Consider the following 23567-nt stretch of genomic DNA (forward strand, 5'->3'; position numbering starts at 1 on the left):
GACATTAATATATATATATATATATATATATATATATATATATATATATATATATTTATATTATAATATAATATATATATTTTTTTATCTTTAAATAAATTTCTTTTTTTTTAAGTCGCAAAAAAGTTGAGAAAGATTTCTTTACAGTTGTAAAAATGTTTCAGATAAATTAATATCTGAAACACTTGAGAGAGATTCAATTGAATTAAGAGTTTTTGCCATTCTGAACAATTTTTGCTTTTCCTGCGATAATGATACATTAATTACGCAAGATAATTTTGCATTTTAATGGTAATTTTCCGACAGCTTTTATAGATTTTAAAACTATTTGATTTCTCGTTTATATGTTTCGAGTAAAATTCTCAAAAATGCTCGTTTTTCGATTTCTTGCACATATACGTGTGAGATTCAATACTCTTTCATTGAGAAAAAAACAGCCTTCGAGTTTCAATGTTTCTTGTTAATTCTTTTTAGAAATAATATTTAGAGGATAACTGGGGATATTTGATAAATAACTATTTAGAGGCAACGTTTCGTTATTTGTAACAACGAACGAACTTCCCGTGCCAATTTAATAATTGTTATTTGAAAGAAACACGAGAGACAATGCTACGAAAAAAGAATTGCGAAGAACGCGGTTAGAAACTGCGTCGCAGGACACTCTTCTTCTGGTTTCTGTAATGAGGAAGTGAAAAAAAACAGCGTGGACAACACGGTGTTTACCGGCAGTTTAATGGGAGAGACGCAGGTACGCGTTGTTACAATTTTGTCGTTAGAACGCTCTTCCCCGCCGAGTAATTTGATAATGAACAGTTGAAAAATTGCAGCGTTGTATTTGTGCTCTTTAATATCCCATCACGTGGAAGTTAACGACCGGAAAATATACCGCTCCTCGACTCCTCGCTCGAGGAAGTAGCCCATGAGCCAACGACTCTTTTGTATTCTTACAGTGATATAATTCCAGTAACGTCTCGTCCTTTGAGAAAAAAACCTTCCTCGTTTCCTTCTTTCTGCCTGTTTATTGACTCCTGTGTTTTTTGTGAATGAAACACGTGGCGTACAAAGTCACAACGCGTTTTTTTAATGGTGTTTCGATGTTGGCAGTTCATTCTTAAGTTGAAAGTTTTTGATCGTTATGTGTCTGCGATCTTGCAACAATTCAAGATCTGTTCATTCGTTTAGTTTTGATTAAACGCGTGATTTATAAATCTGCTGATTGCTTATTCGTTAAATCCGATTTTATATATATATTTTTTTATTTATATATTTATTTGTTTATTTATATATATATTTATATATTTGTTGTAGATATCTAATAATCGTTAAGAGATGAGAAATTGATTGCTCGATCAAATGCTTTTTATTTATATACTCGTATAGGTGTAGATTAGATTTACTCGAAAATTTACACTTTGTATAATTAAGTGAGAAACTTTCTGGAATAACAACAATAATAATAATTCTGCTATAATAATGAATCGAACGAATTAAATAAGAACTAAAATTGAATTAAACATTATCTCTTTAGATTAAAAAGGAAGAATAAATATGGATGGTAAATACATTTGCTCGGAAAATACACTCTAAATTTGTAGATCTGTCTTTCAGAAAGTCCTTCGATCCACTGTGGCCAGGTAAAAAATTCGTGGCGCAATCTAGAAAAAGGAATCCTCTTCAGATTATATTGAAAAGGGGTTCGGATTATATTTTCTAACCGTACCTGTCTATTTCTTTTTACGGACCATCCGAACAGAGAGTCCATTAATTATTTCCCTTCAACCTGTTTCCAGGAGGAGCATCTCGGAAGCCATGTCGGCTGACGAGTTCGCTGGAGATCGGCACAGAAGCAAACCAATGCTGCAACCACCTTAACGAACCGCTATTCTCGCTGGCAAGGTCATTGGGCGGACCGGATCTAATCATGCTCACGCCGACCACGCTTCCTGCGCTCTTATTCCTCTTTCGTAATTACGCCAACCAGACGATCGGACGCTAAAGAATTCGAAGTCGAGTCGAGTAAGAAAAGAATCGCAAGAATACGTTAAAGGCAAACAAACAATTAGAGCAGCCATTCGTTTTTAGACAGAGAAAAATTAAATAAAACATGGGATAGCTGTAGATTTAGCTGGATTTAATTGCTTCCCGATGGTACTTCCTTGGATATTTTTGCACTCGGAAAACGCGAACGAACTCTCTGGAAAGTGGAAACTAGTTTCTAAATCGGATTCACGGTCGAAAGAACCAGCTGGACACTTGGTATAATTATTCACTCGCCTGAGCTATGATATCAAACAAATAAACACGAGAGGAATTTTATGAAGGAATATTCATTAATATCTAATTGAGAATTTAAATAAAAGGACCAAGATAGACTGGTTCTTGAGACGAAGTGCCTACATATATATAAAAGTGTAATAATCTTTCTTACTTACGATTTAGTAAAAAAAAAAGAAGAAGAAGAAGAAGAAGAAGAAGAAAGAAACTCGAGTAGAACGGTTACTCGTCGAAGAAGAAAGAATAGTATAATCATGCCTCTGCAAACGATGGTCCTTATTCTCATGCTTCGTCGCGAAGGATCTCAACTAGAGGAGTGTTCCACAGCGTAAGCTAAAAGGTGGCTATGTAGGCTACCTGGTGAATGCCGTCGCCATGGTGGAGCTGGCGTGCAGCAACTCCCTAAGCCCAGGAACCTAATCCTGCGTGTTTCGGAAAGGAACAAATTTCGCCGAGTAGAAAAGGAAAGGAAACGAAGAAACGATCCTATCGATTCTACGATATCGAAGCTAATTTAGAAAAAACAGAAAGATAGGACGCAAATCTTGCAAGAATCTCACTTGGTAAAGGAAAGAAAGCGAGGTTACGCGTGGCGCCATGTAGAGGAGCAGGAAGAGGCGGCAGTCTTCCTCAGGCATTCCAGCGTCGAGTAATGCTGAAGCATATCCTGACGGGGCAACCGTCGTCAGCGGGCTCCAGGCACCAGCACAATGACTACCAGGCGAACTCGGGCTCGTTGCACGGCGGCCATCATCACCACCATCATTCCATCGGTCACCAGCAGGATCAACAGCAGCAGCAGCAGCAGCAGCAGCAGCAGCAACAGCAGCAGCAGCACCATCATTACAACCAAAGCAGCAACGTTCGCGGTACGACTGGCGGTAGCCAAGGACGTGGAATCGACGTTTACGATTCGATAGTCCATCAGAGGCCGAACGTGCACCAGGCTGCCACCACGCCATCCTCGACTCACAGACACCCGTTGAATCATTCTCAGTTGAGCGTGAACAATCTCTCTCAGCGATTGAATCACTCGCACGCTCTTAATTTGTCCACGTTGTCCACGTCGAAACATTCGGTGAACAGCGTCAGTCCTGTTGTCGGTGGGAATAACAATAATAACAACAACAACAACAATAATAATAATAATAATTTGTCGACGACGTTGGGACACACGGTGGTATCCCAGGCGCCGTTGCACCAGGACAGTAGACCTAAAGCGAATGGAGGCTTTGATATCTCGAGACTGTCCAGGTTACCAAGCCAGGCGACACCTTCGCCTGCACCTGTTCTACAGGGTACAACTACCGGCGGACAGTTGACTGGCCCCGGTTCCACAGCGTTCCCCCTGAACGCTTCCTGGTCCTCGTCCCTGTCGAGGAATCACAAGGACCACGAAGCTGGCGCGAAAGAGACGTTGACCAGTTTGGGTTTGTTGTGTCTAGTGTCGTTGTTGCTCGCGCTACTCTCGTTGATCTTCTTGCTGAAGATCTCGCCGCTAACGGTGACGCCGAGTAGCCTGATAAGCCCGGAGGAGTATACGATCGTCTACGAGGTGACATTAGCGCTGTGCGCCCTCGCCCTCTCCCTGAATCTCTGCTGTCTCCTCGTTTGCGCTATACAGTTCCTCTTCACTGTGAAACTCGTCAAGACGTCGTATCAAGGACACTGGTGAGTAGAGCCTCTATAACATACGATATATATGATATAATATATATTATATTATGTGTATTATACCAAAAATTTATAAAATGACAGAAAAAAATGTAATTGGAGTGAATTTTATAATTGTTGATAAAAAAGAAGTTTGTTGTCACGATGATTTTTTTATGACAATAAATTATTCAGTCATGAAATGGAAATATACTTATTTTTAAAAATAATATTGATAGAAATTTATTAAAAATTTTGAATTTATATGAAATATATATATATATGAAAATATAATTAAATTATTATTAATAATAATAAAAAAACATAAATATATAATATATCTTATATATGAAAATATAATTAAATTATTATTAATAATAATAAAAAAAACATAAATATATAATTGATGATATAGATGAAATTGAACAATATAAAATTCTAATATAAAATATAATAAATATAATTCTAAAAAGCCTCTGTGAAATAATATCCAGTGCCACGAAATAAAGTTTCCCTTTATTATTGCTTATTTGTTTAATAAATTTTGAATTGGTGCTCGAAGTCAGTTAATTAGACTTGCAGCTTGATACATAGTACATGGATCTATAATCCAGCGACCCACTACCGACATATCCTCGATCAAGATTATACTCGCGCTGTGGAATATGAGTTTCCCATTCGTCCATGCGTGTCCTATCTGTGTGCGTCTGGAGAACAAACGTGGTGTCTCGTATCCCGTGCGATATATCAGAGTCCTGTCTAGTGTTTCTTCTCACGCGGCCTAGAGGACGAAACGCGAAAAATCCACGTCCTGTAACGAACGGCGCGACGTGCGAGCGTTCACCGACCGCGTGTCCCGTTTTTACCGGCAACACACGCGTGTGCAATCGTAATACAATGCGGTGTGTTGTACAACGTGTAATGTGTACGTTTCGTGACACGAATATTTTGAAACTGAAAATTACGCTTTCGTTCATTCTTCGAGCATTACGCGCGCTCGGGGCATTTCGTGAGAAATTGTATAATGACCGCGACAACAATCGGGGGAATCTCATCGAAATTAATGGATTTTAATGGTAATCTCAGAATAGGCGAAACATGCGATGTTCATAGTGATTCTCTGTGTCGTGAGTTAAGTTTTTACTTTAGATTTTACTTTATTTTTCGTTGCTTGAAATTGGTTACGTATTTGTAATTTGTACGAAAGAGTTGTAATTTATACAAGTATCTATTATTACACTGTCTTATTATTAGTAAAATTTCGAAGTTATTTTAATATCAATAAATTCTTTCGCGAAACAATAGCAAACTTTATGTACGAAATTTTATTTTATTATTGTTGATTACTCTACTTGTTTGTAACATGCAATTTATCATTTTTTAATGTTATAAATTATTGTAGAGAAACGAGACAGTAATTAATACTAATAACAGACACTCATGCCACTCATATCTTCAACAACAAGAAATCATACCTAATTAATTATGAAATTGAGAGGCATTGTACAATCACTAATGATAGACGATACAATTTTTTCGAGGTCAATACATATTTCAAAACCCGTCATTCTATGAGTTCTGTTTTTGGTATGGTGCAACTTGTAATGCATAACTATTCTTTTATTTCTTATAATCATACAATATTTCTTATGTCATATCAATATGTATATTATTTTTGCGTTATATAATATTTGTGACACAATAATTTACTTTACATTATTTTCACGCATGGGTTGATATAAATATTTTTTATTATGTTACGTATATCATATTAGAATCAACCTGTTGAAACATTCTGTATATAGTACTGAACAGAGTACATAATATAATTTATACAATATTTTATGATACAATTTTTACAACACACAGACATTCATAATTATAAAAAAGAAACGGGTTAAATGCTCATTCTTATAAATATTTTTATATTTATAAGAATATCTTTACATTTTAAAATATTATATATAACAAAACTAGCAAAGCATTATAGAAACGTAACGAAAGCAGAAACAAAATATATTCGTTTATACATTAGTTGAGTTTGTCTCGTAGGAGGACAAAGGTACAACTTTAATTTAATCGTGCAATTCAGCACTTTCGTTTCCTTTTGTCTCGTCCGGTTTCATTCAATTAAACAATTTTCCCAGCAAATTCGGGGCACGCACGTTCGCGGAAAGATGATCGAATACATGGTATAGATCAAGCTACAAAGGGAATGCAGATATGCTTGTCCCCCGCGATGCGACACGCAACTCGAAAGCGAAAATTAAAACTCGTTTTAAAAGACGATACATATTCCACGAGAGATGCGATCTGAGATTTCTGCTCTGAGGTTCTCTTATCGGTGGTCGATCGGACCTTTTTTTCTTTTTTTTTTTTCACGTTGTCGGCCGAGACAAAGTAAGCATCGCCGACTCTAATTACCGGTGAATGGAAACGCGCGTTAAGTTATGCAGATTGGCCGAAATCGTCGGCCAAATCACTGTGATTACTCTGGACGGACACGCCGTTTGAAGTTTTCTCTCTGGTTCTTTAATTCCGTTCTTTTTCTTTCGCTCACAATTTTTTCACCCCTGGGGGGGAATTTGGTGGGTCCTTTATCGCGTGGCCAATTGATTCGCGTGGGAAAGTGTCACGCGTTCTGCTATTCGGCGGATAGAAGGATCATCGTTTCTTCAACATATCCACACGTTGCACTTATGATTTTCTTGCTGACCGTGTAATTACATCTTCTTTGGTTTTGCCTGAATCTTTTCCTTTCATTACACTTGGGATATATCGCAAGATTTAACAATCGATTTATTTGTTGCACTACAAAAAGATTTATTACGCGAATGTAGATCATTTAAGGCTTCGTTGAAAGATTCGAATAAAACGTATGAAATATAAAAAAGAACAGTACTTTAATATTGCTTTTAGATTCACGACTTTTCGTTTAGAATACAAAATACAATTCTGGCGAGGAAATTTGTCTTCTCGCTTGTGACGAACATTTTCATTCCTTCCGAGTAAAATGATCGAGGCACAACAATGGTGAACGATCAGAGATTTATAAAATATCCTTTCGTTTTAATTCTTTTCTTGATTTCCTTCATCTTCGTGGCGAATTTCAGAAATAGTGATGTAGAAAGTTTGAACTTTCACGCATTGCTTAAGAAAAAAATTTTTAAAAATGCGGTCGTGTTATTGTTTTGATGAGCAGTATAAACTGAGATTCGTCGAAGCTGTTCGATGTGGGAGAGAACGGGCAGTTTTAACATTGTAATGTATGCAATTACAAAGACGTGGCGCAACGTTCGTTTCGAGAACAAATAACAGAGAAGAAGAGAATAATGAAGGTTGGACACGAGCGAAATTAACTGTCGATCTTTTGAAACTCGTGCGCTGCGATCTCAGATAATCAAATTAGCATAGAATGAGATTTGGGAACGAGCGGGGACTATTTTCTGCTGAATTTATTAACTTAAATCATACTTTGTAATTATTTATTTTGGCTGGTGCATATACCTGTGCATGTGTACGAGATATTGTCACTATAGATGTGGATTTTGCACAAGTCTATTTCGTTTGGAAAAAATTTCGAAAATTCTATATACTTTGATGCGAAGACATCCATTTATGAAGGATTTATAATTTAGATCTTTAAATATTCGTTCGTTTGCCAAATGGAAGTACATAATTATAAATCGAACAAAAATATGCGATAATAAACAACAGTAACATTAACACTGATATAATGTAAATATTGTTCGTTGAACAGATATTCATATTCAAATTTTCAAGTCACCGATTGTGGCCTGAATATAAATTCTTGGTATTTCGCCAAGATATTGGTTAACTAAGAGTGAAGAGGAGAGAACAATTTATATCTATTAAATTATTGTTTCGAACCTATTTGCCAAACATGGAAGCAACCATCATTTCTTTTTCCTTCGTTTTTAAATACTGGATCTAGGATATTGATAACTAGCTAGTTATACAAAAGAGTGACATAGTTATTTTCGAAGTGACACCTTCACAGATATCTTATCTCACCTTTACGGTTATCTACCAAGTTCTACCGGTGTACACGCCATCATGGTGTGCCCGGAAAAGATAACCGGAGGACGATTAAAATTGCAGCGCCATCGTGCGCCTTTCTTCCTCTATTTTCCTCTTTCTTTTTCCCCTTTGTTATTTTCTTTGGTTTGCTTCCGGGCTTTCTAGACAATTCAAGATTCTGCTGAATTGAAACTAGAGATAGTAGTCCAAATGTTGATGGACACACGCGAAAAGTTGCTTCAGTGTGCCCTTAATTTAAAGAAAAAAAAACTTTTTTTTAACTTTTTTTTTAAGATTATTTGCATTTATTTCTCGTCATTGAACGTACTGCTGTTTTCTTCTATAATATTTCTCCTGGATCATTCACATTTGCGAAAAGTTTCCCTCAAATGTAAGAAACACTGCCTGAATTTTATCTCCTGCAGATATCTCGAGAACGAAGAAAATAGAATAAAAAAAAACAAATCATCGAAATTGATAACACGGCCGTAAACAGTTTTACTCGAGTGTGCCATCACATTGGCGATTAGAAGCTTTATGAACTTAATTAAATCGTGAAATCGTCTGTTTTAAAGTAAATATCAACGATCCATCTCTCTATTCTGAATAACGAAAGGCTGCGAAACAAGAGGGCTCTGGGTCAGCGTCTCCGATGCACGCATGAAGGTGCTCCAGCTTCAGCCAAAGATCGCCTGGATGAAGGAAACTGCGAAGTCTGCGAAGTGGCATTGTTAGCGAGCCCTGGGGTGTGCAGACGTGCTCCGAAAGAAGCGCAAGCTTTAATGGTGGATCCCCGGTAGTAGTAGACGACCGTGTTCCTCCTCTCTTCGCTTGTTCATTGTCACTCGAAGCTCGGTATTCCTCGCCCTTCTTCCTCACCAAGTCTGAGACGAGATGGAAAAAAAAAAAAAAGAGAAAAAAGAAAACCGAAGGCACAGATCCAACAACGACACCTATGACGACGACGACGACGACGACGGCACGAAAAGAATGAAAGACAAGCGACGCTGCTAAGTGCCGGCTCATTACTTAAATGGTCCGTGATAAGGGATCCCTGGCGTTACCGGTGTGAACACGTTGAACAGACGGCTTTTCGAATAGAGTCACTTTTTGAACGGAGAGTGGTTGCAGCCTCAGAAATTTCTTCTTTTGTCGCTTCTGGATGGTACGTTTCTGAAGAAAGCGCAGCTTTCTTCCCGTGAAATCTCACGTTCCGATTGCTAATTTATTGTGAAAACAGAATTATGTTTGATAATTGAATTATTGTTTGATAATTCTTTAATTCTTTCTCGTTATTATTTTTGTATATTTTTGATATGAATAAAGTTTTTTCTTTTCTTTTGTTATTCTCTGGTAAATAAATTTCAAGCCCTCAAAAAGCTAAAAGAATGTATAATTTTTATGCATTTCCCAAACTCTACTATGGTTTCTATTTGGTTTATTTTGGTTTTCTGTTTGGTTTCTAATTTTTATGCATTTCCCAAACTCTACTATGGTTTCTATGGTATGGTTCATTCAAAATTGTCTTGGCACTCAACGTGTTGATGGTAATTATTGTTACGGTTAAACGGTGAGAAAAGAGTTTGTGAGATTAAATAGAAAGAGAAAATAAAGAGTTTTAAACTCTTCTTATAAATGTGTTCTGACGAATAGATCCAAAGAGTAACATATTATAACATTTTATTCTAGTTGTACCTTACTTGCCATCAATTAATATTTGAATACAGTATAGAGAAGATAAAAAGATATAAAAAACTAAAGTACAACTGCAAAGATTATTTTAAGTATAACAGTAACAGCGTGAACCAAAAGTTTCTTCCCATCTATTTTTTTTTTTTTTTTTTAAATAAACGTTAAAACATAAGAAAAAACTGATTTTAAATTAAATTTAAATTCAAACATGATTGTTTTTTTGTGTACCTTAATCTGCACAACATATAACAACTAACGAATGTATAGAAATTATTTTAAAATATATAACAAAAAAATTACAGATTTATTTTAGTAGGAGATGAATTTTGGTCCACGCTGTATACTCTAAATTATATATATATATATAAAATATAAAATATTATAAATATAATTATATAATAATAAAATATTATTAATATAAAATATTCTAATACAGTTTATTAAATAGATTAAAGACAGATCAAAGGAATGCATGAAAATATAGGAAAGCAAAGAATGTACATTTACGATGACAATTGCGTGTCCTCTTTGTCCGTTGCAGTCGCCAAAACCGTTGTCTTCTATCTCGCACGCAATGTGAAAGAGGGACTAATTTATGACACCCTCAACTCTTATCGCTTTCTCTTCGCCAGGCAGCGAACGACGAAAACCAGATGACCGGTTCCCGAACGTTCACTATGTTGGGCTTTCTCGCAAAAGTTGAATGGGACATTTGCAACGATTCTCTCATTAAATCTTATTAATTTATCTCTAGTCAGAAACGTTATTATCGTATCAAATTAATATTAAAGAAATTAACGCGCGGGATGATAAATTAGACATTTGTATTTTAAAATGTTACCAAAGCGACAGTCGTTTCCTCTAAATAATCTAAATTAAAAACAGTTCAGTTCTCTAACTTCATATTAATATTAATTAATATTCTCTAACTTCATATTAATATTAATTAAAATTCTCTAACTTCAGATTAATATTAATTAATATTAAAGAAACACGCGAGATGGTAAATTAGACATTTCGATTTTAAAAGCGTCAGTCCGCTATAAATAATCTAAATTAAAAATCGTTCGGTTCCCGTAACTTCGTATCAAATTAATATTAATCGATATTAATTAATATTGAAAGAATTAACACGCCGGATGATAAATTGGACATTTCGATTTTAAAATGTTACCAAAGCGAAATAATCCAGTCCGCTAAATAATCTAAATTAAAAATCGTTCAGTTCCCGTAACTTCGTATCAAATTAATATTAATCGATATTAATTAATATTGAAGGAATTAACACGCGAGATGATAAATTGGACATTTCGATTTTAAAATGTTACCAAAGCGAAATAATCCAGTCCGCTAAATAATCTAAATTAAAAATCGTTCGGTTCTCTTAAGTTAAGATGGCGCGGAATGATCCGTGAAACTGAGTGATTCGATCTGTCATTGAAAAAGCCCCATCGGTCGCGCGGAGGTCTCGTTCGTTTTTCATCGTCGGCCCGGTTTAACGTTACACGCGTGTCTGGTTTCTGTTCTCGGGCAGTTCGTGCATCAGAGCTGCCGAGCATACGCGTGCACCAGAGAAAGAAAAGAATATCTCTTGCAGCTTGTATCTCTTGCCTTTGAATCCTGGCGTTTCGAATTTTTTCGAACTGGCACCGGAACGTTACGCTCGCAGAATAGAAATTTTGGCGGGCCGTACTTGCGTTTTAATATTCCAACAAATATTAATTCTTTTTTTTTTTTTTGTTTTTGTTTTTTTATAGATAAAGAAATTGGAAATTCGCGCGTCTCTTAATATAATATAATAAATAATATAATTTATAATTTATTTCTCAGTCAATTTAATGTTTGATAAATTGATAAATTAGGGAAATAAATAGAGAATTTCCGGATAGAACGAATTAAGTTTGCCATAAATTGGTTGATAAGACCAAGTTCTTATACTTTGAAAGAAATATAGCAATTTGAAGCAAATTGAGAACATTTCCACAGAATTGATGGATTTTTATACTTCCTTGAAACTTGATAATAAGTAAATATATTTACATTGTTAATTAACTACAAAAAGACTTTTCAACTGCAACAAAACAGAATTTGTTTTGGCAAATACATATGCATATTGATCGATTGTCATTAGGTATGTGCAGTGTACAAATTTGTTAGCTATTTGCAAGCTGTCAAAGAGGAATAGGTGACCTCCAAGTAGAGTGTGTCGTGAATCATCTTCGACGTATAAAAAAAACTTCTTTTGTAAGGAACCAACATCTCGTGAAGTCAGATCTTATTTATAACGCAACGTCTGCGATCTTGATTTATTTACTCAAGCGAAATGTGTCTGCAGCCGATTGTGGTGGTATTTGCGTTGCGGATGATCCATACGAACAGTATATTCGTACGGAGAAACCTTTATGAGCTAACCAAATTTATTTTATTATTAGAGATGATCTACAGACGTTGCGCATGTTGTTTCATTACCGAATGAAAATTAGTCAGTTTTGTAAAAACAAACTTTGTTAAACCTTGTCAAACGAATATATTTTATTCAATGTGCTGTGCTTGATACAGCTCGTTGCATTTCGCACAAAATGCATTCGCATTTAGGTTAATCAGCGAAGAGATTCAATGATACTGCATAGTATCGTTTTATTAATTCTTTGATTTTCATTTTATTTGGTGGCTTAAAAGAAACTTATATCTATATATATGTATTGTTTTAATATATACAGAGTGGATAAAAAATCATTTTCTACTAAAAAAGATAAATCCGTAATTTTTTTTTACTATATATTTAATAAAATTAATCTTTTCTTATATTTTGATATTTTATTAAAAAATTATTAAAAAAAAAAAATAGATGGGAAGAAATTTTTGGTTCATTCTATACATAGTGCATAGTACTAGAAAATAATTTAATATATTCAAACGACAAATCCACAATATTAATTAATATTAGTTACATTATGTATAATGTTCAAACAAATATCAAAAACACGTGTTCAGTTCACAAAGTCAAACGAGAGAAGATAATTTCGAAGTAGAATTGTTAGATTTATTTTCCGTCGAGTTAAAAAATTGTTTTTCTATGAAACACGAGAAACGTGATTTATCGTGTTCTTCACACTCTTGTGAGCCTTTGTGTAACAATAAATTCCGACTGCAGTGGTACAAACAAATCGTACCTCGAGAAACTTGAACCGCATAGAGTTTTCAAAAAGGGAAAAATTAACGGATCGACCCTTCGTCGACGAGTGAAAAAAAAAAAAAAAAGAAAAATGATGGTGGAACACTTATAAAAGTGCACGATGGCTCGGTCGCGGTAACCTAGGAACAGGAGGAACAGGAGGAACAGGTGCGGCTCGATCGTAACGGTTGTCGTGGCCACCCTTCAGTTTCGGCGTCTCTTTCTTCCTGGCTCATTTAGAAACGAAGAAAATTCCAGAGGTAGTTCGCTCTTACCAGCTGCTTTTTTTTCTCTTTGTTTAGTCGGCGCGAAGCATTTTGGAGAATTCGTGTGATTGCTAAAGATATGTATATGTATACACGGTAATGGGAGAAAGCTTATTCTTCTCCTTCGCTTATTCCGTTCAATTGGTAAATATGTACATAAAAGATACATTAATTATTCGCGTAGACATTAATATACGAATAAAGTTACTTTTTTGTTGCACGTTTATCGCAATAAATAAACGAATTTCACTCGAAAAGATAAAAAAACATATAATTTTACATATTTTACGTACTTCTTCAATTCCTATACTGTGTACCATTTCTCGTGCACGCGGGATGTTGGGATAATTTATTCAAAACTGCCTGTTTCGTACAATAAATTGGCAAATTTAAAAGGATTTACCAATTCTTGTTGCAATAATACTCGATAGTATAGATGCATGAAAACTTTCTATAAATTCCCTCGAGATGTTCGACGATGAATTTTTCCCCCCCGAGTTCGACTCGAACGACATGATCGCAACAGCTGTAGCGAAGAGTGTCGGAAGAAGTCGAGAACGTGCATGCTTATGATCCATCATACACGATCACAGTAGTCAATACGGTCCACGCGCATGATTCATCATCTATATAACCGTTTTACAATCCTCACCGTGGAAATGCCGATCTGCGATGCTATTCTTGCGCGCATTCGATCGCTCAAAGATCGTCGACCAGAGACGACGATTTCCATCATGCACATGCAACTTCTTCTTTCTTTTTTTTGTTTCTTTCAGTGGGAAGCGTGAAAAATCCGATGTTTCTAGATGATCAGTTCATCATTATTGTTCGTTTTTAGTATTTTTTTTTTTTTTTTCATGTAGAAGAAAGAGAGAGATTCATATCTTTGTGGTTTTCTTCAAGGACACTGATTTTGTCTTAGTTGTCGTTACACTTTTCTTTCGCTTCTTCGTTTTTCTTTCTTTTCCTGTGTCTAACAATTGTTTCGAGGCGAACGCTTCCGATTCCCAGGAAATTGGAACTTGCACGATTGAAGTGTGTGCGGCTTCTTGCCGGAAGTGCAGCCTCGCAAACGAGGTTAGATTGCACTGCGGAAGAGATAATACGATGAAACGTGGATTTCGCGAAGCGTTTTAACTTACTGTGAATAATATAAGTTCGAGTTAAATCCAGTGTCCTAAATAGATTTGATCTTTTTCGGCAAGTGTCGAATGTATCGAAAATTTCAATTAGATCGTTAGGATAATGATATAGGAGTCTATTTAGTCTATTTAGTCTATTTAGTCTTTTAGTCTATTCTAGGCGTTCCTCTTTCCTCTAACTTCCACTAGGCTTTGATTGGGCGTTGTTCGTGGGCTTCTCGTTGTGCAACAAACCGTTTCGCAGGAGCTTATATTCATTTTTTCGAATATTATTAATTATTAGATAAGATTTTTTGATTATCTCAGTTTCTTGTAAAATATGATAATAGAGGTAACATCAACGTTTCATTTATGGCAAATGACAAAGTCTTTAAAATTAAAAAAAATTCCGGAGTTTCGCAGCTTGAAGATTCTGAACATTTGGATTGAAATTCAAACATTCAAAGAGCTTGAAAATTTCACAACTTTTATTTGTCCTTTTTGTTTAATGTTTAAGTTAAATATAGTAGCATTTCAGCTCAGTGAGTTGAAACTGATGCTGTCAATAATCGCAGCGAACGTCTATCTTTCAAACAGATCGCCATGCACACGCAAGTTGGTCATATTCTGCGGAAATGAAAACAACTACATTCCTAGAATATTTTACAACGTACATTCTGCATGTTTGTTGAAGCAACGTCGGTCAGTGCACTCGTTTACAGTGCATTTGTTAGGCTCGATTAATGATAGATTCTATTCGTAAATGTATGTATGTATATATATAGAAAAGCCAGGAAGATATTTTGGTTAGCTAACTGTGCTGAGATTGTGCACGTAACGTTTCTGCGGATTTCGTCTAACTCTTCTAGTCTTTTTGTATTTCCTGAACTTCTACGACTTCCGAGATAGACCATTATAACTATCTCAGAATAGATAAAAAAACATAATGAATGTAAAACATAGAAAGGAAAAATTGTTCTATAACTGCATCCTTTTTCTAATTTTGTGCAAGAGAGCCATACATTTTTCTTTTAAAGACCAGAATAAAGTATTAACTAGATTAATCTAATTTACTACAGTGAACTGCTTGTACTCACTAGATCAATCTAGTTTATTACAACTAGTTTACAATTATAGCTTTTGAAGCAGCAAGACAATACCAAAGAAAAAGCAATAATAGAAGACAGTAGAAAGCTCTTTTTATTTTTCACATTGTTGTACCTGTTACCTTTTGCTTTACTTTTGCATTCTACTTTTACTTTTACTTATAGTTCCTACAAGCAGATGAGCAAAAGGCAAATTAGATTCATAAGACGTAGACACTAAGGATTAGTTATAAAAGTAGAAAGTAAGTAAAAATGCAGACCCATTGTAAACCGGAAGCCATTCTAAGCCGCCTAGGCAAGGATTATATATATAAATAAAATGAAATAATAAATGCAATTATAGCTTTTGTAATTTTGTGCAAGAGAGTCGTATACTTTTCAAGGCCAGGAATATGAAATGTCACTAGATCAATCTGAGAAATCTAAATAAAATATTACTAGATCAAGAGATCTAGAAATTTTATTGTGTTTGTTATTGATAAATAAATCAATAACATAGCGCGACGTGTATCGTGCGATTTTCTCACACGATCCAGTAACGCTCCTCCTTATAATCTCCTTTGAAAACGAGAAACAAAAAGAGGATTTACCAGATATCATTGTCATTGAAGCATAGAGAACGCTGATTCTCATCTCCATTCACATCTCCTCAGGTTAAACTATTTGACGTCGCTCGTTGAATAAGCTCAGACGGTTTTGTCGAGGGGTCCGGTGTCGTCGCCTGTAGCCGGCTCGCGCGATCATGAATGAAAAGACTCGTACGAAATCAAAAGGCCGAGAGACTCCTTTCCGCTTAGACGAGATCAACGAGATCTTGCCCCCTTCAAAGTCACCAGAAAGTCGCATAAAATAACCGGCACAGTCTTTATTCACTTCTCACAAAGCCTGGTAGAATAAGCTTCTCTTCTCGTCTTTTATTTTTAAGGGAGCCAAGATATTAGTTTTGAGCCTTGATCTTGAAGGGTGGTTCGATTATACATGGCTGCTTTTTAAGTAACAATCCAAATAAGCGTACTCAATATAAAATGAGAGGTTTCACGCGTGTCTAAACAAATATGGAATAACACACGTGCGGCAAACTCTTCTATGTTTATTCATGCAGTGAAGTAAGCACTAGACACGTGCGATTATTGACCAAAACTCTCTTAATTAGTTAACAATCGACTAAAGTTACACATTGTAGCGTTTTATTCTACTGTTCATCGTTGTCGACACGAAGTTATCATTTTATAAATGTACGATTCAACGAGTACGTACTAACTTGTTAGAATTTAGCTTGCGGAAAGAAGATAAAAGGTTGCGCGGGATATTTGTAATGATTGGAGTCTTGTTAATTTACCAACCGAAGAATGAATTATTATGTCGAGTACGATGCAGCTGAAAAGGAACAAAGGATACCAAAATAATACAAACTTCCATTTTTTACTTAGAAGAAATTAAATTTTAACTACCACTATACTACTATATTATACTGTACTACTACTACTGTATACTATATTATACTATATTATATTACTGTATACTATATTATACTACTACTACTGTATACTATATTATACTACTATATAGTATACTATATTATACTACTGTATACTATATTATATTAAATTTTAACTACCACTCTACTACTATACTATACTGTACTACTACTGTATACTATTATACTATATTACACTCTACTGTACTACTACTGTATACTATTATACTATATTACACTATACTGTACTACTACTACTGTATACTATTATACTATATTACACTATACTGTACTACTACTACTGTATACTATTATACTATATTATACTATTATACTACTACTACTGTATATTATATTATAGCATCACCGCTATTATACACTATGTTATACTATATTACACTGCTATACTACTACCATACTATACTATACTATACTAAACTACTATATAAACATTTAACTTTCCAATTTGAACTTTTCCCTACATACATATTCGAAATATCTAGTATTGCTAATTATTGCCATAGATTACAAACTGTTACTACGGTAAAGTTGAGAGAATGTTGTATGTTTTCTGTATTTTCGTCCGTGGATAATATTGGCGTAACCTGATTGCGATAAATCGCGAACGTTTGACTCGATTCATGGAAAGGGCTCGGCGTTTCTGAATCGTTCGGAGTCGCACGCGAAATGCAGGTCAGAGAACCGCCCAATATTTATTGTTGAGACCGGGCTTAATCTTAATGGCGCGGTGGCACGCGATTCTTTGCCAGCTATGCTCCTTAAACCCAGGCACCTTCGACTCTGCCTTCTTTTGCCCTATAGCCAACCGACTCGAGCGGTGAAATTGATCCCGCGTGTCCGTGGTTTTGGCAGAGAATGGAAGTCAATTTCCTAGCGTACGTACGTGTTTAGGTAGTTTGCATAAGTTTGTTTGCGGGAATTCGAGTTATACAGTTGTGTCTCGCAGCACAAGCTATTTCCTTTGGAACCATTGTAGACGATTCAGCTTGAAATTTTAAATTTTAACGCTCGTGAAAATGTAGGGCAACCACATTTTAGTGCGTATTAATATTAATACCGACATGTGAGTAATCGTGACATGCACACTTCAAACAAATATAAAGGACAACTTATACAAATTGTTGATCCAGTATAGACTATATTTGAATTACTCCTTCACCCGAGTTTGAAATTTTACTGACAAATAGGTCAAGATGAGAAATGTACGAAGCAAGACGTATGTACGTAAGTGATATCGACGAGACAGTTTTACTCATAGATGTTGAGACTGTTTCGTTGGCGAAGTTGGCGAAAGCGAAAAAAATAAAAGTTCGCTCCAAGTACACTAACGCGGAAAGTTAAATTTACGCGTGCACATCCAAGAGACCAAGAGGAATTAGTCTAGAACTCGATGTTTCATTGGTACGGTGCTCTTGAAATGCATCCAAAGAGGTCGCCGACCTCGAAAGAGGATGGACGCGACCGCTTCGTGGGAATTTCTTATTGTAGCCTATTCGGACGAAACTTGTTTAAAATCAGCGCGAGGATTCGTCTGTTTTTGCCCGGAAATAACAAATGCCCTGACCGAATGATTCCACGTGCAAAAACTGTCATGTTCCCTTTTATATTCCCATATAGAATTTAACCCTTTACCAACTATTCATTTAAAAAAAAGTGATAGTTACAAATTACAAATATAACAAAATATTGAAATTAAAAGACGGTAACGAACATAGGAAGAAATAAAGTTGATTTCACATTATTCAGAAATGTATGTATGTATGTATATTGTTGTATATATGTATGTATATTGTTATAGATGCCATATTTCCTTTTAATGTGAGAATTATTGAAGCTTCAATTGAAAGCAAACAATTATTATTTAATTCAAGTATCGCTAAATCTCAATTTCGTAATGTAAAATCTCAATTTTGTTGCACGCTAACTTGAAAATGTCATTAGAATATGATCAAATGCACTGGGATTCTCTTGTATAATTGGACTAATATTATTGGTAAAATTTTACAAGTCAAATCATTGAGTCACCAGATTTTTCAGATTATTGTTATTAACAAATTCCATTGCATAAAAGTACTAAGTATATTTTGCAAATTATAAGTTATCTCATTATTAAATTTCTCTATAACGTAAGATTGCAAAATTATAGACATAAAATTTGCAAAACTTATACCTTATATCTTGTTAATTTACTAACAATACAATGTAATGTCCCATAATACATAATTTGTTATACTTTGCTCCTTGTAGCATTCGTTTCTTAGAAGATATTTACATATCTTCATATACATACATATGTAATATACATATACATTAAGAATAGTACATACATTCTTAATACATACATACATTTTAAGAGCACACAAATATATATGTAGTGTAAATTTAATTTATTGCGTTTAAATTTTTACACGTATAAAAGCATCCATGCGTAAATCTATAAATTTCTTACGTTTTGTTATTTTGATTTAACGAGAAACATTGTTCGTTATCGCGTTTATTTGTATTCGCACGAATATTATTCAAAGTTGTAGACATCTGTTATAGGACATCCTGCTAAATTATTACGTAATCCGAGAGTTTCTAGCTATCTTCGTTAGGAAAGAAGAAATTAGGAGTAAAAACGAGTGGAAAAAGATGGAAGAAAAAAGATCAGTTACATCGATGGTCGTGCGAATGTTAAAGCAATACAAAACTGTTCGTACGATCATAAGGAAAAACGGCTCACTGCCACACTGCGAAGAGACATTCATCGAGAACACGAAAGGATTATTCCAGGAAGTCGCTAACTCTTCCTTGATTCCAGTTACAATGTTCTTAACGCGTGGTGATTAGTCGCCACCAGGAAACATCCATAACGGCATATGTTTCCTTCGCGATCGTAAATCTCTCTGGATCGTGTGGTTCGTTCGGTAATCTAGACTCTGTCGCACAATTGAATGAATATTATTAGCGAAATAAATTTATATGCCACAAGTTACTCCGTCAGATCTATCAATTCCATTTTCAAATCTATATTGATGCTACTGACGATGATACTCACAATCGGTCGAATTTAATATCAAAATATTCAATGGGGAAGTATCGATGAAATTTCGAGTACTTACTATTAAATATTGATTACTTTTGATATGCATCGATATAGAATATGATATAGATTATAATTTCTACGTCAGCTATGTCAGCTAAATCACAAAGGGTGCAGAAAAGACTCCGATTTTTTTCAAGGTCGATATCAGAACCTGACGTATATTATGTATTTTCGAAGTACATAATGTCTATATAATGTCACAGTTCTGTTTAATATCTGGTTGCTTTTTAATCCTTTTGCTGCGGCATTGCACTAAAATTGGCTTTTCTGAAGAATTGCATGAAAAATTTAAATACACAGCGGAAGGATTATGTGTAAGAGTCTATAAATATTATGTTCTTAAAGTAAATAATAAAAATAAAATAAAATAAATCTTAAAAGAATTATATTTATCGTTTTATGTGTTTAATACTGACTTAATACCGGTGTGATGATCAAAGAAACCTAAGCAAAACAAGTAATTTACCAAAAGTAAGATTAAACCGAAGTTATTTTGTAATTAAAATTATTTTACAACTTACTTCATCAGTCTAAAATAATCCACCAAATCCGGATTTTGTAACATTTACTTTTATACACGTACGTTGTTTGATCCTAAATTAAGATTAATATTCTGATTGTTATATTATTTTTTTTTGTTTTAACAAATGTATTTGAAGTATCAGTTAGGATTTTTGGGGTGTTCATGTGGTTGTTAAATAGAAAACTGGTTTCTTTATATTTCGCTTAATTATCACAGAATCGTGAAATTCACTTTCTCCTATATTCTTTTTTTGTATTTCAGGAGTAACAAGTATCTGCAAAAATCATCCATCAGCCGGATATGTGCTGTCGGAGGGTTTTTCATTAGCATTCCCGTCTTTCTAACTGGTAAGTGTCAATTCCTCCAATCCTGTCAAGTTTTAACCTTTGGAGAGATATTGAAGAGAATTTATACGTTTAGTATTTCTTTCACTCAAGCATGAGTTCTTGAAAAGCGCAATGAATTACAAATAAAACGGATTTTAATGTCGAATTATTTTTCTTATAAAGCTAAAAAATAATGTTTCTTCCTACTAAATTCTAATAATTGCATTTATTGAAAAATAGCTTTAATAAATTCGTTTTATATTATTAACACGGTTCATGGATAGATTTCGAGATCTTTTTATATATTCTGAAAAACTTCAAAATGTAGATTTCTCAATTTTAAAATTAATCAGAAATAATTCTCTAAATACAGATGATTTGTCTATGAAAAGAAATTGATATTCGGAGTATTTAAATAATGAATCAATTGAAAACTGTTTACTATATAAAATTTACAGTTTCGAGAAATTATAAATCTCAACAATATATGTCTTCACACATTAATTCATTATTTTACCTGTTATGACATGCTTATTATGCATATTCAATGTATGATGTTTTCAGGTATGATACTGTACACATTCATCCAGTTTCATTCGACACCGGCAATCGTTACATCGGTTTTCATAGGTCTTGGCATTGTGTTTTGTGGATGCGCAATGGTTCATAACGTCTTCGTGTGGCAAAGGGTAAAGACATTTTTTATACATAAAAAAAAAAAAAAATCCTACTCGTTCAAACACATCTTGAAAATGTGTTTATTTTTTGAAAGTCGTCGTGGCACACATTTGATCTTTCAATCCGTATGTCATCCAGTATCTACCAGAATTCACAAAAAGTCGCGACGTTTACAATCTTTAGTTACAATCAACCTAACCGGTCATTCTTATCACTTCCCAGGAGAAGACGAATGCCGTGAAGGCATTAGCGCGCGAACAGTGCGAGGCGGCGGTGCAGCTGCAGCGTCAGCAGCAGCTGCAACAGTACCAAAACCAGCCCCAGTTGCAACAGCATCAACAACTACGTAGCCCGTTGACCATCCACCACGCCGGCTGCCCAACGAAAGTCGGCCCTGCGACGAATCAGCTAAACGTCAGCCACGCAACGCACGGCCGTGCTACACAGTATCAACACTATCATCACCATCATCATCATCGACACGTGTCAATGTCACCACCGCCCTTGTTGCTCTCATCGCCAGCTCCGATTGCTGCGACGCACAATCATCTGAACGTGACCGGGCACAGAAACGTGGTCACTCCACCGGACACACCAGCGGATAGATCACCACCGAGTCCTGGAAACAAGTTGAACAGATCGCAACCTTTGCCACGGGAGGCGACCGGCAGCGTCAGTCCCGGTCTTCCGGCTGCCACGTTGGATTTAAGCAGCGCAGCCACCACCAACAGTCCGCACGAATTGTCCACGTTGGTTTAACACTGAACCTGCCAGCGCCTGGTCAATTAAACGTTTGAGTTAAAATTCTGCGTTTCTCCGACTCTTAACAAAAACGAAAGATGTAATTTATTCTTTTTATTGTCCGACTTTTTACATTAGTATTCAATGTCAGCTGGAAGGTACTTTGCGAAGTTAACTCGTTGCTTTGAAGATCACAGCTTGACCAAGCAAAAGCGAAGAAGTTAGGTTCAAAAGTAGTAAAAAAAAAATTTGCGAAATTTTGTGGAGTTGCGATCAATTGAGACAATAAGGGGAATTAAAGTGAAATGCCTTGATCAAAAGTTTTACATGGGACCATAAAACGAAATGAAAATTGATTTACTAACTTTTGTTTCACTTTGTGTACATTGCGAACTCCGTTTTTATTCGGTGAAACGGCGAATTTTGTTGTTTCGCTTGTTGAATGCATTTGATTACTCATTCATATCTCATGAACTTTTTAACTCGTCGACGTGTTAAGCCTTTCTTTGAAAAACGAGCTGTATCATTATTATAATATACAGAAAGCATCGGAGGTGTGTTGAGAAATGTGCGTCAAAGAAGCTCGTTTTTTAATTAAAAGAGAGAGGAATGATTGTGTTTCCAAAGAACGATTTTCATAATTTCGATATTGTGCGAACAGCAAAGTTTATTAATCATACGAAAACAATGTTTTGAACAACTTTTAACCGATTGATGTGGAAAAATCAGAGATTGTTCTTAGAAAAAGAAGGTGCAACAATGTTAAAATTGCTTGTTAATGGTTATTGACCAGATATGAAGCAATTTCTAAAGGACGGCCCGAAAATGTCATAAATATTAAGAAAGGTACGACTAATTTATACTTGCGTGTATCTTGCCATTACTATATTATTATTATTTTTTTATTATTATTATTAATATCGTTAGTATTACTTAATTACGTTATTATTAATATTAATATTATTGGCTTATTAATGTTAATGTTATTGTTACTATTATTATTATTATTATTAATGAAACCTCTAGTCCTAGATTACTTTCACTGTCACGAAATAATAAGATTTTCGTATTTCGACTGTTGCGCGATTACAATAATTCAGCGATACAAGTTTTCCTGTTGCGTGTGCCCCGTGGAGATAAAGAACTCAAATCTTGAACTATAGAGAATTGAAAAGCAGTAAAAGAAAGAAACATGAAGAACATTGTATTTGTGTTAAATGAGAATTAAGTTCAGTAATATATATATATATATTTTTTTTTTTCGTATTCGCCTTGGCAACTATTAACATTGTTTAAAATTGTGTTATGTTCTCCAAATGATGGTACATGACCATAATACTTAATTTTGTAAATTAACAACAAAAAAAAAAAAAAACTCTATAATT

At 34.8% G+C, this 23567-nt stretch overlaps 1 protein-coding gene across 2 annotated transcripts in view; it reads left to right on the plus strand.

Annotated features, from left to right (window-relative positions):
* Positions 1-23541, plus strand: part of LOC122528927 — a 47154-nt gene extending 23613 nt beyond the window's left edge. For both annotated transcript variants that reach the window (XM_043654579.1, XM_043654580.1), the window contains exons 2-5: positions 1791-3945; positions 20699-20784; positions 21328-21452; positions 21664-23541. In XM_043654579.1, the coding sequence (XP_043510514.1) occupies positions 2927-3945; positions 20699-20784; positions 21328-21452; positions 21664-22200 (1767 nt within the window). In that variant the 5' untranslated portion in view covers positions 1791-2926 and the 3' untranslated portion in view covers positions 22201-23541. The remainder of the gene's footprint in view (positions 1-1790; positions 3946-20698; positions 20785-21327; positions 21453-21663) is intronic.
* Positions 23542-23567: the final 26 nt, after the last annotated feature.

The sequence above is a fragment of the Frieseomelitta varia genome, unplaced genomic scaffold (assembly GCF_011392965.1).
Source record: "Frieseomelitta varia isolate USP_RPSP 00005682 unplaced genomic scaffold, Fvar_1.2 scaffold_27, whole genome shotgun sequence".
NCBI lineage: Eukaryota > Metazoa > Arthropoda > Insecta > Hymenoptera > Apidae > Frieseomelitta > Frieseomelitta varia.